General features: G+C 38.7%; 1 protein-coding gene across 2 annotated transcripts in view; it reads right to left on the bottom strand.

Moving 5' to 3' along the window:
• Positions 1-15,912, bottom strand: part of LOC128660879 (mitochondrial enolase superfamily member 1) — a 177,115-nt gene that overhangs the window by 54,831 nt on the left and 106,372 nt on the right. For both annotated transcript variants that reach the window (XM_053714961.1, XM_053714962.1), the window contains one exon: positions 2,354-2,436. In XM_053714961.1, the coding sequence (XP_053570936.1) occupies positions 2,354-2,436 (83 nt within the window). The remainder of the gene's footprint in view (positions 1-2,353; positions 2,437-15,912) is intronic.

The raw sequence follows: 15,912 nt of genomic DNA, 5'->3' as shown, positions 1-15,912 counted from the left end.
TTGGGAGCCCTTTCCGACACTAAAAAAAGTATGATGCATCTTTCTCAACAGAAATCCTTTGAGTTAAAGGCACATTGTACACTAGATTTTTCTTTGCATAGATGTTTTGTAGATAATCCATTTATATGGCCCATCTGGGAGTGTTTTTGTAACAATGTATAGTTTTGCTTATTTTAAAAAACATTATGCTGATTTTTAGATTCCTAACCAAACTCCAAAGTTTTTTTATGTATACTGATGTCTACAGATTCAAGTGTGATCCTGTTTATCTAATGGGTCTTTTCATATGCAGGGAAGGGGGGATGGGGTAGTGCCTGCTCATCCTGATTTTCCAGCCCCTTTTACTGGGTGTCCCAGCCTAACCTCATCAACAGTGCTAAACTGGGGGCTTCTAAAGAAGTTTTATATTGGATTTTTATATAATTTTCGGTGTATATTCTTTGTTATAGTAGTGTCTGTTACATGCAATTATATGAAAATTGGTGTATACTGTCCCTTTAATTCATTATCTTCTAAAATGAGAAGTCATAATTTCTAAACTCTCTGAATTAACAGTTAAAATGGTGGCTTAAAATCTCAGATTTGTCCCAAATTTGTCTATACCCACAGTGGATAGAAGTAAGATTCCAACAGATTCCCTCCCATGTCCTTTATCTAATGATGGACAGGACTAGGTATGAGGAAGTAGATATCATGTAGTCTTCTTAAAGGTAAAAGGGGCCTGGTATATTTGTGTCCATGCCCCCTGGGGGGTCTAACTTGGTAAGTACTGGATAGGATAGGGCCAATGCTATAGACATTTCTGCTGTTGGTTATTTAATTTCCAATTACCTTTTTGGAATCAAAGGGCATTTTAATATCTGCTTCAGTTGTTTCTGGGGGTTTTTTTTTTTTTCTTGCAGGACATACCCCTCAATAGAGTTGTGGGAATTTTGCTTCTCAGCTGTTTAACTTCTATCCCACAGACAAACATTGCAGAAACATTCACTTCCTTTTAGTTTCAAAGTCAAAAGTAACAGCTTTAACTTAACACTTTCTTGCACAAAATATATTTCATGTGCACTGTCCACCTACAAGCTCCCTATGTATAATATATTCAGTGGTCGGCTAAAATTCAGAAATGAAAACCCCCCAGAAAGAATGAATACAATTTTCAAACGTTATTAAATAATATTAAATGTAAAGCTCATGAGGAATACAGCCTAAAGGGCCTTCGCCGTCTTAGTCATACTTGATTCTTAACTCTCATTTAAACTATGTATAAAAGTGCCTACCAAATTTTTATGTGCACACCTATGTGATATCTCTAGAATATGCCCTTTCATTACCCAAAACACTACATTGTTAATTAACTCACTCTTTTCTCACTGTTGACTACTGCAACCTACTCCTACGTGGCCTTTCCCTCCTCTCCGTCCTCCAATATATTATGGATGCTTCAGCTAATTTGATGATCCACAAAAGCTGTCCTGCTCTGCCAGTCCCTACACTGACTCCTAATATGGTTTAGAATACAGTTTAAAATATTTACTCTAACCTATGATGTTATCAACAACCACGCACACACATCCTCACTTTATTTGCAGATTGACACCTTCTATCAATCTCTATCCTACCTTTTTTCTGTTCCTATATTTACTACTTCCCTCTCTTGCCTTCAAGTGTTCTCACATACTATTTCTGGAACTGTTTTCCCGACTCAATCAATCAATTTCTAACCGTGTATAGCTTTAAACCTATCTATTTAGAGTGGCTTACCCACTATCCTCTAAAAGTCCCTCTTTATCCTGGCAAAATGAGTCTTTGCCTGACTTGTCTCACTGCTGCAACTGCAATCCACATGACCAATTAACCCACAACTTTTGTCTACCCAACCTTCAACCTGTAAACCTTCCTTATAGAAAGATCTTTAAAAAGACTTAGCTATGCCCAAATCTGCAAATTCCCTGTCTAGTAATGCCCACTCCCTGTCAAGTTCTGCCCCTGGATCTCCCTGATTCAGCCTCCCATCCTGTATAATCTCTGGGAAATGCTTTCTGAAAAGGCACAGTGTTTAAAAGCACTAGTACACAGTAAAAGTTATCACTAAAGCTGCAATAGCTTTTAGTAGAACCATTATTGTTATTACAAGCATACTGTAAAAAATGTTTCTATACAAAATGCATATTCTAACAAAGACAGTGTGAAACTAAAGTTGATAGGTCCAAGGGTACTATCAAAAGCATCTCAGTGTGTTTGATGCAGTATATGACTGAAGGCACATAGTCATTAAAATACAGAGTTGATAAAATCATTCTTAGTATTTTGCTTTTCAAATACATCACAGCAATGGTAGAATATAAGGAGTCTATACCTTTTGTAGTTGCTCATCTGAATATCCTAGCCAGGCGCATGATGTGGTATAAGCAGGATATCCATTTTTTAACACATATTCTTCTGCAACATAAACATATTTAATGAACTGTTCAGTATTTCCTTATATAACCGTTTTTAATCTATCAACATAAGCTGTTCACTGTTATTGCTTTCTAAGCATGTGCAGTCTATTTAGCCACATAAATCAATTGAAATTTTCGTAAGTGTTAAAAAACCTGTTTCATTGGGCGAGATAACATATGCTGCGCAGGCTTCAGCGTAACTACTGAAACCTGTGTCGCCCGTAATTTCCGCTTGCACATCGGGGAATCACATATACGGCACCAGCAGTTCATAAAGTGCCGTATGTCACATAAACTAGGGATGTCCAGAAATGTGCTTAAATACAAATTTCTGGAGTCGCCAGTGACTTACGGCATGTTAGAAACTGCCGGCGCCTAAGAAAAGCAAAACATGTTAAATCTCCCGTAAAAGTCTAACACACCTCCCAAAAATAAACCCGACACGTCAAAACCCCTATATCCGCCATCACCCCCATATCGGAACTAATAATAAATGTATTAACCCCTAAATCCGCCAACCCCAACATCGCAAACTACCTTATAAAATATATTAATTTCTAATCATTAACCCACATCGCAATAAACCTAATAAATGTATTAACCCCTAATACGCCATTAACCCACATCGCAATAAAGCTAATAAATGTATTAACCCCTAATCCACCATTAACCCACATTGTAATAAACCTAATAAAACTATTAACCCCTAATCCGCCATTAACCCACAACGCAATAAACCTAATAAAACTATTAACCCCTAATCCGCCAAACCCCCAAAACGCAAATAATTAAATTACTAAGCCCCAACCTAACACCCCTAAATTAACCAGCTGGTGCAAAAACCTTTTATTGTGCAAACAGGGATACAAACAAAGCAAAGCAACGTTTCAGGCTCACAATCAGCCCTTTCTCAAGCTTGTCCATAAATGAGTGAACAAATATTTAAATAGCCATAATGGCGCCAAATATTGTGATTAAAAATTGTACACTGTTGCCATCTAGTGAACAGCAACAATATAACATCCAAACATGTATTAAAGTGCATTTTGATGACTGAATATATCGCCACCTAGTGAGCAATCATCATACTGTCAAACAGACATATATTTAACATATGAGAAAAAATTAACATATATAAAAATAATAACTGTGAATCAATTTATCAATATATAGGTGACAAAAAATAAATATATTCCATTAAATAAAATTTAAAATGCATTGAAAATTCAATTATTCATTTGATATAATAACCACAATACATCGAATTAAAAAACATATATCAAATGTGTCAATCTACCAATAAACAGAATATTTCTATTTTGCCTATTACATTAATTTTATGCTGTCTTAATTTATTGCATATTAAATCAGTAGACTGACACACTTGCGTCTTGGTCAGTATTGGATATTCAACACTGTATGCACACACATACACCCAGAGACACAAAGTCTCATATTTATGCGTGTATATGGGCACACATATGTACACATATAATTTGATCAGTACAATATCTATGTAAAAAGAGACTTTTAATATCATTCTTATTTTGTTGAATTACCAAAAGGCAGTCCAGTTACATTCTCTATTCAAGCCTCTCAGCCATAAAGTGCACAATTCATTTATCCAAAATGTTTCACGTCTACTTAGTGTATTCTCCTTATCACCCCCTCTTCTTGGTGTATTAACCCTCTCAATGATTTGAAAGCGAAGTACCAGGTCCTGCTCTGTCTGAAATTCTGCTGCTACTTTCTAGTTCTGTCCTCCGTTACTTGTCACCAGGCTCTGCTGGGTGAATGGTCTGGTGTTGTTGTTTTTTCCCAGGGCCTGTTACTGCCCTTCAGGTTCTTTAACTTACTCTGTACCAGGCTTTGATGCTGCTCTCTGATACTTTCTCTGACAGACTAATATTAGCTATACTTTGTGCTAGTTTCTGCAGTTTTCTGTCCCCAGAATTTGTTGTCACCAAATTGTGCAGGTCAGTGCTGTTGCTGCTATACCAGTCTCTGGTTGCTGTGTAAGGCGGTACAGAGCCTGCAGGTTCTGCCGCTGTCACTGTCCCAACTATTTGCAGTAGTCTTCAGCTAGTAGAAGACAGATGGAGACCAGCCTTCAGGACCTGCCCTCTAATTAACCTGACATGGTGTCCAGCCAATAAAATTACTTTGTAGAATGAGTCTGTCTATGATTGGCTGAGAATAGTTCATTGTCATCTTTGTACCTGGGCTGTGGGTTTCCCATGTGTTCCAGGCTTGACTACTCCGCTAGCCCTAGACTTGAGCCGTCTTGATTGTGAGACTACTTATTCATACGCAGGCACGGTACACAGATAAGGTTGCTTGACCATCCCAGTGTGACGTAAAGAGAGAGCTCTCGCAGTAAGTAAAAAGCATGGCTGTATTTATTATTAAAGAACGCGGCTGATTTTTAAAGCTGTATTATTTGTGGCAACAATACAATTTTTAGCCAGCAGGTCCTGTTTGAGGCAAAAATACAATTTTCAGCCAGCGACTGGTGTTTTTTTTTGTTAGGTGATCACGTTACTTGGAATAAAATAAGAGGTAGCCCTTGCATTACAAAAGTCTGCCCACCCCTGTGTTAAAGGAATGACAGTAATTGAATATTTTTTAGATTTTTAAACTGATTTTGAGCCAGTAACTAATTTTTTCTTGTTTAGAGCAATAGAATTTCTGTTGACACATAATTTTTTCAAGTTCCAGTCTGAGTTCTACCTCCAGAGACGTGGGACAACTATGGGTATGCCAACCTTTTCATGGGTTGGTGGGAGCTGTCCCATATCTATGAAGATAGAAATCCATTTAGAGATCGAGTTGTCCACTTTCATCGCTATATTGATGACCTCTTCTTTGTATTCGATGGGAATGAAGAGGAGGCTGGCAAATTCTGTGAATATCTTAACCACAATGATTGTGGTATAAGTTTCACAAGTGAACAGAATGAGAAAAGCATTATTTTTTTGGACTTAACCATTTCAGCTGATGAATTAGAACACAGTGTAGATACAATCACATTCAGAAAACCTACAGCAGGTAACACTATCCTCCAATACAATTCTTGTCACCCCAGACATGTTGTCAGGGGAATACCTAAAGGTGAATTAATTAGGATAAAGAGAAATTGCTTGAAAGACTCAGAGTATCAGAGACAGGCAGAAGAAACGATGACCAGGCTTAAACATTGAGGGTATACAGAAGAAGTTTTAAATCAAGCCAAAAACACTGTTGACAAAATATCTAGAAAAGATCTTTTGACATATTAAAAAAAAAAAAAAATAGGACTAAACTCACGACTCACATTTCACTGAGGTACATATTCACTTTTTTAATGATTATAACACACACACACATTTCAGACATTTTTTATACAACCCTTTTTTTTATATACATTCCCACCCATACAATTACTTTGGGACAGATATTTTGTGTACATCACAATCAATATTATAAATATTATTTTGTTTCTGTGGGTTTTGTTATGAAGGATGTCTTTTTCGCAGTGATTACATCCTTTATTTTGCTTTTAACATTTTAGATTCTGCTTTTATAAGTTAAGTGTCCGATCTATATGTAGCTAAGTTAAGCAATACATATTGTATCCGACACAGTTTTAATAATATCGTTTTAACAATTATTGTACCCATTGCTATTTTATATACTTTGTGAATTGTTTATTTTTATCATATTGTACACAATGTAAAACATTTTTTGGCTAGATCGATATGCAATGTCAACATAATTGACCTGATCTTTGCTAATCACTTCCAGGTCATTTTAGGTTTAAATAGAGATTGTTGGTTTTCAATTTTATGCCTGATGAAACGGTCTTACATTGACCGAGAAACGCATTGCAAATAAAGAAAGATTTTTAACCACAACCTGGTTTTGTGGTTGTTACATTCTGTCCATACATTTGAATCTTGCCCTGCAGCCTTTTTCAATGGTTGTAGCTGTGTAGCCGATGGTTGATCCCTGTGCCTGAGAGACGCCTGTATTTTGCTTCATCTTGCTGGATACGCTACACACCCGCTATTTGCTACCAGTATCAGAGGGCGGCTGATTGACTACCTGAGATCACATTTGCCGGGTTAGATACACAGAGACCTACAGCAAACTGACTGCTGTTTAAACGTCAGCCTGCCTGCCTTATTCATTTAAAATGCCACTATCCTTGTGAGTAGTTTGTATACTTCTCTTTTGATTTCATATTTAAAAATACAAGTTACACTATGAGGAGCCCCTTGTCTTTTTCTTTATCCAAAGCATGCAGAAACCCAAGTTTATAACGGCATATAGTCTTGAATTTAATAAAATTTGTGGGATAATAAAAGAATCAATACTCATATTATACTCTGATCCTATACTTAGGGACATCATACAGGGAAGATGTGACTTTATCCCTAGAAAGGGTAAGACGTTAGCTAATCATTGTCTCCCTCAGACTTGAAACCAAAAACAAACAAATGTTGACTCCAAAAAAAGAAGGGGATTTCTAAATGTAGGAGGCCTGTTTGCAGAACCTGCGGTTTTGTGTCAGAAGGTTATACATTTGAATCTACTGTCACACATCAAGAACATGAGATTATTTTTTCTATTAATTGTGCAACTACACATGTAGTTTATCTCCTTACCTGTAAAATATGTTTAGAACAATATACCGGTAAAATCAAGAGACCACTAAAAGAAAGATTTTTGGAGCATTTACGCTCCATTGAGGATGAGGAATCAGATACTCCCATAGCCAGGCATTTCAAGCAATTACATGATTCAGATACGTCTGCATTATCAGTACAGGGTATAGATTTTATACATATATGGAGAAGAGGTGGCAACAGGGAAATGACACTTAACAAGAGAGAAATCATTTGGATGTTTACCCTCCAGACGAGTTACCCACTATTAGGTATTAATATGAGAAGAGATTTAGATCTTTTTATGTAATTATTTGTTTTGAGTATATTAGGTAGCAATATACAGGGAGTGCAGAATTATTAGGCAAATGAGTATTTTGACCACATCATTCTCTTTATGCATGTTGTCTTACTCCAAGCTGTATAGGCTCGAAAGCCTACTACCAATTAAGCATATTAGGTTATGTGCATCTCTGTAATGAGAAGGGGTGTGGTCTAATGACATCAACACCCTATATCAGGTGTGCATAATTATTAGGCAACTTCCTTTCCTTTGGCAAAATGGGTCAAAAGAAGGACTTGACAGGCTCAGAAAAGTAAAAAATAGTGAGATATCTTGCAGAGGGATGCAGCATTCTTAAAATTGCAAAGCTTCTGAAGCGTGATCATCGAACAATCAAGCGTTTCATTCAAAATAGTCAACAGGGTCGCAAGAAGCGTGTGGAAAAACCAAGGCGCAAAATAACTGCCCATGAACTGAGAAAAGTCAAGCGTGCAGCTGCCAAGATGCCACTTGCCACATTAGGTGTGGTCTAATGACATCAACACCCTATATCAGGTGTGCATAATTATTAGGCAACTTCCTTTCCTTTGGCAAAATGGGTCAAAAGAAGGACTTGACAGGCTCAGAAAAGTCAAAAATAGTGAGATATCTTGCAGAGGGATGCAGCACTCTTAAAATTGCAAAGCTTCTGAAGCATGATCATCGAACAATCAAGCGTTTCATTCAAAATAGTCAACAGGGTCGCAAGAAGCATGTGGAAAAACCAAGGCACAAAATAACTGCCCATGAACTGAGAAAAGTCAAGCGTGCAGCTGCCAAGATGCCACTTGCCACCAGTTTGGCCATATTTCAGAGCTGCAACATCACTGGAGTGCCCAAAAGCACAAGGTGTGCAATACTCAGAGACATGGACAAGGTAAGAAAGGCTGAAAGACGACCACCACTGAACAAGACACACAAGCTGAAACATCAAGACTGGGCCAAGAAATATCTCAAGACTAATTTTTCTAAGGTTTTATGGACTGATGAAATGAGAGTGAGTCTTGATGGGCCAGATGGATGGGCCCGTGGCTGGATTGGTAAAGGGCAGAGAGCTCCAGTCCGACTCAGACGCCAGCAAGGTGGAGGTGGAGTACTGGTTTGGGCTGGTATCATCAAAGATGAGCTTGTGGGGCCTTTTCGGGTTGAGGATAGAGTCAAGCTCAACTCCCAGTCCTACTGCCAGTTTCTGGAAGACACCTTCAAGCAGTGGTACAGGAAGAAGTCTGCATCCTTCAAGAAAAACATGATTTTCATGCAGGACAATGCTCCATCACACGCGTCCAAGTACTCCACAGCGTGGCTGGCAAGAAAGGGTATAAAAGAAGAAAATCTAATGACATAGCCTCCTTGTTCACCTGATCTGAACCCCATTGAGAACCTGTGGTCCATCATCAAATGTGACATTTACATGGAGGGAAAACAGTACACCTCTCTGAACAGTGTCTGGGAGGCTGTGGTTGCTGCTGCACGCAATGTTGATGGTGAACAGATCAAAACACTGACAGAATCCATGGATGGCAGGCTTTTTAGTGTCCTTGCAAAGAAAGGTGGCTATATTGGTCACTGATTTGTTTTTGTTTTGTTTTTGAATGTCAGAAATGTATATTTGTGAATGTTGAGATGTTATATTGGTTTCACTGGTAAAAATAAATAATTGAAATGGGTATATATTTGTTTTTTGTTAAGTTGCCTAATAATTATGCACAGTAATAGTCACCTGCACACACAGATATCCCCCTAAAATAGCTAAAACTAAAAACAAACTAAAAACTACTTCCAAAAATATTCAGCTTTGATATTAATGAGTTTTTTGGGTTCATTGAGAACATGGTTGTTGTTCAATAATAAAATTAATCCTCAAAAATACAACTTGCCTAATAATTCTGCACTCCCTGTAGATATAGACATACCAGTGTATTTCTTTTAACTGTGAAGTCTATGCCTAATTTTCATTTCTGTGTAACATTTGACAGTCAGTCTTAAAATGAATTGTTACAATGTACATAATAGGTTGCCCTTTAGTGTAGCGTTGTTTCAGGATGATAACAAGAGAAATGCTAATAAGAGGTACATCCCTTTAATTAATTTTTGCTTTAACTATGTGAAGCGCAGGTACACAGTTGAGCAGTGACCAAGTGCCCATGTGCATGAAACGCATCTGCTACGCTGTGTACCTGCATATCATTCTGGCATTATTCTTTTACCTGACCTATGTTTTTAACTTTTGAGTATTGAAATAAACTTTTTTTGTATTTTATTTTTGGGAGGCTTAGGCCTAGATTTGGAGTTTGGCGGTAAAAGGGCTGTTAACGCTCCGCGGGCTTTTTTCTGGCCGCACCATAAATTTAACTCTGGTATCGAGAGTTAAAACAAATGCTGCGTTAGGCTCCAAAAAAGGAGCGTAGAGCATTTTTACCGCAAATGCAACTCTCGATACCAGAGTTGCTTACGGACGCGGCCGGCCTCAAAAACGTGCTCGTGCACGATTCTCCCATAGGAAACAATGGGACTGTTTGAGCTGAAAAAAAACCTAACACCTGCAAAAAAGCAGCGTTCAGCTCCTAACGCAGCCCCATTGTTTCCTATGGGGAAACACTTCCTACGTCTGCACCTAACACCCTAACATGTACCCCGAGTCTAAACACCCCTAACCTTACACTTATTAACCCCTAATCTGCCGCCCCCGCTATCGCTGACCCCTGCATTACACTTTTAACCCCTAATCTGCCGCTCCGTAAAACGCCGCCACCTACGTTATCCCTATGTACCCCTAATCTGCTGCCCTAACATCGCCGACCCCTATGTTATATTTATTAACCCCTAATCTGCCCCCCACAACGTCGCCGACACCTACCTACACTTATTAACCCCTAATCTGCCGAGCGGACCTGAGCGCTACTATAATAAAGTTATTAACCCCTAATCCGCCTCACTAACCCTATCATAAATAGTATTAACCCCTAATCTGCCCTCCCTAACATCGCCGACACCTAACTTCAATTATTAACCCCTAATCTGCCGACCGGAGCTCACCGCTATTCTAATAAATGTATTAACCCCTAAAGCTAAGTCTAACCCTAACACTAACACCCCCCTAAGTTAAATATAATTTTTATCTAACGAAATAAATTAACTCTTATTAAATAAATTATTCCTATTTAAAGCTAATTGAAGCAGGCGACGCGGATCCATCCTCTTCTTCCGATGTCTCCCGACTAATGACGGTTCCTTTAAGGGACGTCATCCAAGATGGCGTCCCTCGAATTCCGATTGGCTGATAGGATTCTATCAGCCAATCGGAATTAAGGTAGGAATTTTCTGATTGGCTGATGGAATCAGCCAATCAGAATCAAGTTCAATCCGATTGGCTGATCCAATCAGCCAATCAGATTGAGCTCGCATTCTATTGGCTGATCGGAACAGCCAATAGAATGCGAGCTCAATCTGATTGGCTGATTGGATCAGCCAATCGGATTGAACTTGATTCTGATTGGCTGATTCCATCAGCCAATCAGAAAATTCCTACCTTAATTCCGATTGGCTGATAGAATCCTATCAGCCAATCGGAATTCGAGGGACGCCATCTTGGATGACGTCCCTTAAAGGAACCGTCATTAGTCGGGAGACATCGGAAGAAGAGGATGGATCCGCGTCGCCTGCTTCAAGATGGACCCGCTCCGCACCTGGATGGTGAAGACAAGGTAGGAAGATCTTCAGGGGATTAGTGTTAGGTTTATTTAAGGGGGGTTTGGGTTAGATTAGGGGTATGTGGGTGGTGGGTTGTAATGTTGGGGGGGGGGGTATTGTATGTTTTTTTTTACAGGCAAAAGAGCTGAAATTCTTGGGGCATGCCCCGCAAAGGGCCCTGTTCAGGGCTGGTAAGGTAAAAGAGCTTGTAACTTTTTTAATTTAGAATAGGGTAGGGAATTTTTTATTTTGGGGGGCTTTGTTATTTTATTAGGGGGCTTAGAGTAGGTGTAATTAGTTTAAAATTGTTGTAATATTTTTCTTATGTTTGTAAATATTTTTTTATTTTCTGTAACTTAGTTCTTTTTTATTTTTTGTACTTTAGCTAGTTTATTTAATTGTATTTATTTGTAGGAATTGTGTTTAATTAATTTATTGATAGTGTAGTGTTAGGTTAATTGTAGGTAATTGTAGGTAGTTTATTTAATTATTTTATTGATAGGGTAGTGTTAGGTTTAATTATAACTTAGGTTAGGATTTATTTTACAGGTAAATTTGTTATTATTTTAACTAGGTAACTATTAAATAGTTCTTAACTATTTAATAGCTATTGTACCTGGTTAAAATAATTACAAAGTTGCCTGTAAAATAAATATTAATCCTAAAATAGCTATAATATAATTATAATTTATATTGTAGCTATATTAGGATTTATTTTACAGGTAAGTATTTAGCTTTAAATAGGAATAAGTTATTTAATAAGAGTTAATTTATTTCGTTAGATAAAAATTATATTTAACTTAGGGGGGTGTTAGTGTTAGGGTTAGACTTAGCTTTAGGGGTTAATACATTTATTAGAATAGCGGTGAGCTCCGGTCGGCAGATTAGGGGTTAATAATTGAAGTTAGGTGTCGGCGATGTTAGGGAGGGCAGATTAGGGGTTAATACTATTTATGATAGGGTTAGTGAGGCGGATTAGGGGTTAATACATTTATTATAGTAGCGCTCAGGTCCGCTCGGCAGATTAGGGGTTAATAAGTGTAGGCAGGTGTCGGCGACGTTGAGGGGGGCAGATTAGGGGTTAATAAATATAATATAGGGGTCGGCGATGTTAGGGGCAGCAGATTAGGGGTACATAGGGATAACGTAGGTGGCGGCGATTTGCGGTCGGAAGATTAGGGGTTAATTATTGTAAGTAGCTTGCGGCGACGTTGTGGGGGGCAAGTTAGGGGTTAAGAAATATAATATAGGGGTCGGCGGGGTTAGGGGCAGCAGATTAGGGGTACATAAGTATAACGTAGGTGGCGGTCGGCAGATTAGGGGTTAAAAATTTTAATCGAGGGGCGGCGATGTGGGGGGAGCTCGGTTTAGGGGTACATAGGTAGTTTATGGGTGTTAGTGTACTTTAGGGTACAGTAGTTAAGAGCTTTATAAACCGGCGTTAGCCAGAAAGCTCTTAACTCCTGCTATTTTCAGGCGGCTGGAGTTTTGTCGTTAGAGCTCTAACGCTCACTTCAGAAACGACTCTAAATACCAGCGTTAGAAAGATCCCATTGAAAAGATAGGCTACGCAAATGGCGTAGGGGGATCTGCGGTATGGAAAAGTCGCGGCTGAAAAGTGAGCGTTAGACCCTTTAATCACTGACTCCAAATACCAGCGGGCGCCCAAAACCAGCGTTAGGAGCCTCTAACGCTGGTTTTGACGGCTACCGCCGAACTCCAAATCTAGGCCTTAGTGTGCTTTCTTTTCCGGACTTTTGTTACATTGTTTAGCGTGTGGAGCGGTCATGCTTAAAAAGCAGCCTCTGCCTTATACCAAGGAAGGGAGGAAGTTCCCACTCTCTCTCCATTGAGCCGTGTTTGGAGTTTTATCATCGGATGGATCATTTGCGAGCGCTCCGTTGTGCAGGTTTTCTTTGTACATACCATATTTTAGATATTAGCTGCAAAAGGAAAAAGATTTTATTTCTAGGTAATATGTATATTAGCCTGGTGTAGGTATATCCAAAATCGAGGACCAGGAAACAAATTGTTTTAATATTACAAGATACAAAACTCACTTTGTTTTTTGTTCCTTTGACCTATTTATTTAGTAATGTTTAGTTATGTTAGAAATTTCTCGCTCTGTGCTGTTCTCTGTTTCTTCTCCTTGCTTCTAATTCTCTAATTATTCACTAGACCTACTTTTATTTACTCAAATCGGAATCTGTTGGCGCTCTGCAAATAACCGATAATAATAATAACACCCATAAATCCTCATTTCTGAAAACGTTCAATGTATTATAATTGTCTTCTAAATCAGAGCTTTAATTGACCCAAATGATCTATATGGACCTATTAGGAACTTAAAATAGACTATACATTTTACTGTTGCTACATTTTCTGCTTCTTTTTACATAAAATATTTGGTTCTTTGCTGTTCTCACAACTTAAACATAAATTCTCCTTTTGATTCTTATCAATTACCCCCACAGAACTCTATAGAAAGCACAATTTCTGTCATATTAAACATCTAAATTAACTGAGCAGATATTAAAGAAGGCACATTAACTATCTTTTAGTTAGTTGACCTACATGTAAAAAAAAATCTTACATTGTGCTAGCTGCTATTGAGCTCGCATTCTATTGGCTGTTCCGATCAGCCAATACAATGCGAGCTCAATCTGATTGGCTGATTGGATCAGCCAATCGGATTGAACTTGATTCTGATTGGCTGATTCCATCAGCCAATCAGAAAATTCCTACCTTAATTCCGATTGGCTGATAGAATCCTATCAGCCAATCGGAATTCGAGGGACGCCATCTTGGATGACGTCCCTTAAAGGAACCGTCATTCGTCGTCTAGTCGTCGGAAGAAGAGGATGGATCCGCGCTGGAGGTCTTCAAGATGGAGCCGGTCGTCATCGGATGGAAGAACATAGAAGATGCCGCTTGGAGAAGATGTTTGCCGGTCCGGATGTCCTCTTCTTGCCGGATAGGAGGAAGACTTTGGAGCACCGGATTATGGATCGCCAACCCCCGCTTGGGTTGGATGAAGATCTTGGAGCCAGGACGGATCGGTGAACCTGGCATAGTGAAGACAAGGTAGGAAGATCATCAGGGGGGTAGTGTTAGGTTTATTTAAGGGGGGTTTGGGTTAGATTAGGGGTATGTGGGTGGTGGGTTGTAATGTTGGGGGGGGGGGTATTGTATGTTTTTTTTTACAGGCAAAAGAGCTGAAATTCTTGGGGCATGCCCCGCAAAGGGCCCTGTTCAGGGCTGGTAAGGTAAAAGAGCTTGTAATTTTTGTATTTTAGAATAGGGTAGGGAATTTTTTATTTTGGGGGTCTTTGTTATTTTATTAGGGGGCTTAGAGTAGGTGTAATTAGTTTAAAATTGTTGTAATATTTTTCTTATGTTTGTAAATATTTTTTTATTTTCTGTAACTTAGTTCTTTTTTATTTTTTGTACTTTAGATAGTTTATTTAATTGTATTTATTTGTAGCAATTGTGTTTAATTAATTTATTGATAGTGTAGTGTTAGGTTAATTGTAGGTAATTGTAGGTAGTTTATTTAATTATTTTATTGATAGGGTAGTGTTAGGTTTAATTATAACTTAGGTTAGGATTTATTTTACAGGTAAATTTGTAATTATTTTAACTAGGTAACTATTAAATAGTTCTTAACTATTTAATAGCTATTGTACCTGGTTAAAATAAATACAAAGTTACCTGTAAAATAAATATTAATCCTAAAATAGCTATAATATAAATGTAATTTATATTGTAGCTATATTAGGATTTATTTTACAGGTAAGTATTTAGCTTTATATAGGAATCATTTATTTAATAAGAGTTAATTTATTTCGTTAGATAAAAATTATATTTAACTTAGGGGGGTGTTAGTGTTAGGGTTAGACTTAGCTTTAGGGGTTAATACATTTATTAGAATAGCGGTGAGCTCCGGTCGGCAGATTAGGGGTTAATAATTGAAGGTAGGTGTCGGCGATGTTAGGGAGGGCAGATTAGGGGTTAATACTATTTATGATAGGGTTAGTGAGGCGGATTAGGGGTTAATAACTTTATTATAGTAGCGCTCAGGTCCGGTCGGCAGATTAGGGGTTAATAAGTGTAGGTAGGTGTCGGCGACGTTGTGGGGGGCAGATTAGGGGTTAATAAATATAACATAGGGGTCGGCGATGTTAGGGCAGCAGATTAGGGGTACATAGGGATAACGTAGGTGGCGGCGGTTTACGGAGCGGCAGATTAGGGGTTAAAAGTGTAATGCAGGGGTCAGCGATAGCGGGGGCGGCAGATTAGGGGTTAATAAGTGTAAGGCTAGGGGTGTTTAGACTCGGGGTACATGTTAGAGTGTTAGGTGCAGACGTAGGAAGTGTTTCCCCATAGGAAACAATGGGGCTGCGTTAGGAGCTGAACGCTGCTTTTTTGCAGGTGTTAGGTTTTTTTTCAGCTCAAACAGCCCCATTGTTTCCTATAGGAGAATCGTGCACGAGCACGTTTTTGAGGCCGGCCGCGTCCGTAAGCAACTCTGGTATCGAGAGTTGTATTTGCGGTAAAAATGCTCTACGCTCCTTTTTTGGAGCCTAACGCAGCATTTGTTTGAACTCTCGATACCAGAGTTAAATTTATGGTGCGGCCAGAAAAAAACCCGCGGAGCGTTAGCAGCCCTTTTACCGCCAAACTCCAAATCTAGCCGTTTGACAGTACCCTCCCCTCAACGACCCCTCCCCCGCGGGAGGACAAAAGGTTTATTGGGGAAACGGGCATGAAAAGCACGGAGGAGGGCGGGAGCATGAACATCAGAGGAGGGAACCCA

The sequence above is a fragment of the Bombina bombina genome, chromosome 5, assembly GCF_027579735.1.
Source record: "Bombina bombina isolate aBomBom1 chromosome 5, aBomBom1.pri, whole genome shotgun sequence".
Taxonomy (NCBI): Eukaryota; Metazoa; Chordata; class Amphibia; order Anura; family Bombinatoridae; genus Bombina; species Bombina bombina.
Note: the sequence above shows the minus strand (reverse complement) of the source record. Positions and strands in the feature narration are given on the sequence as shown.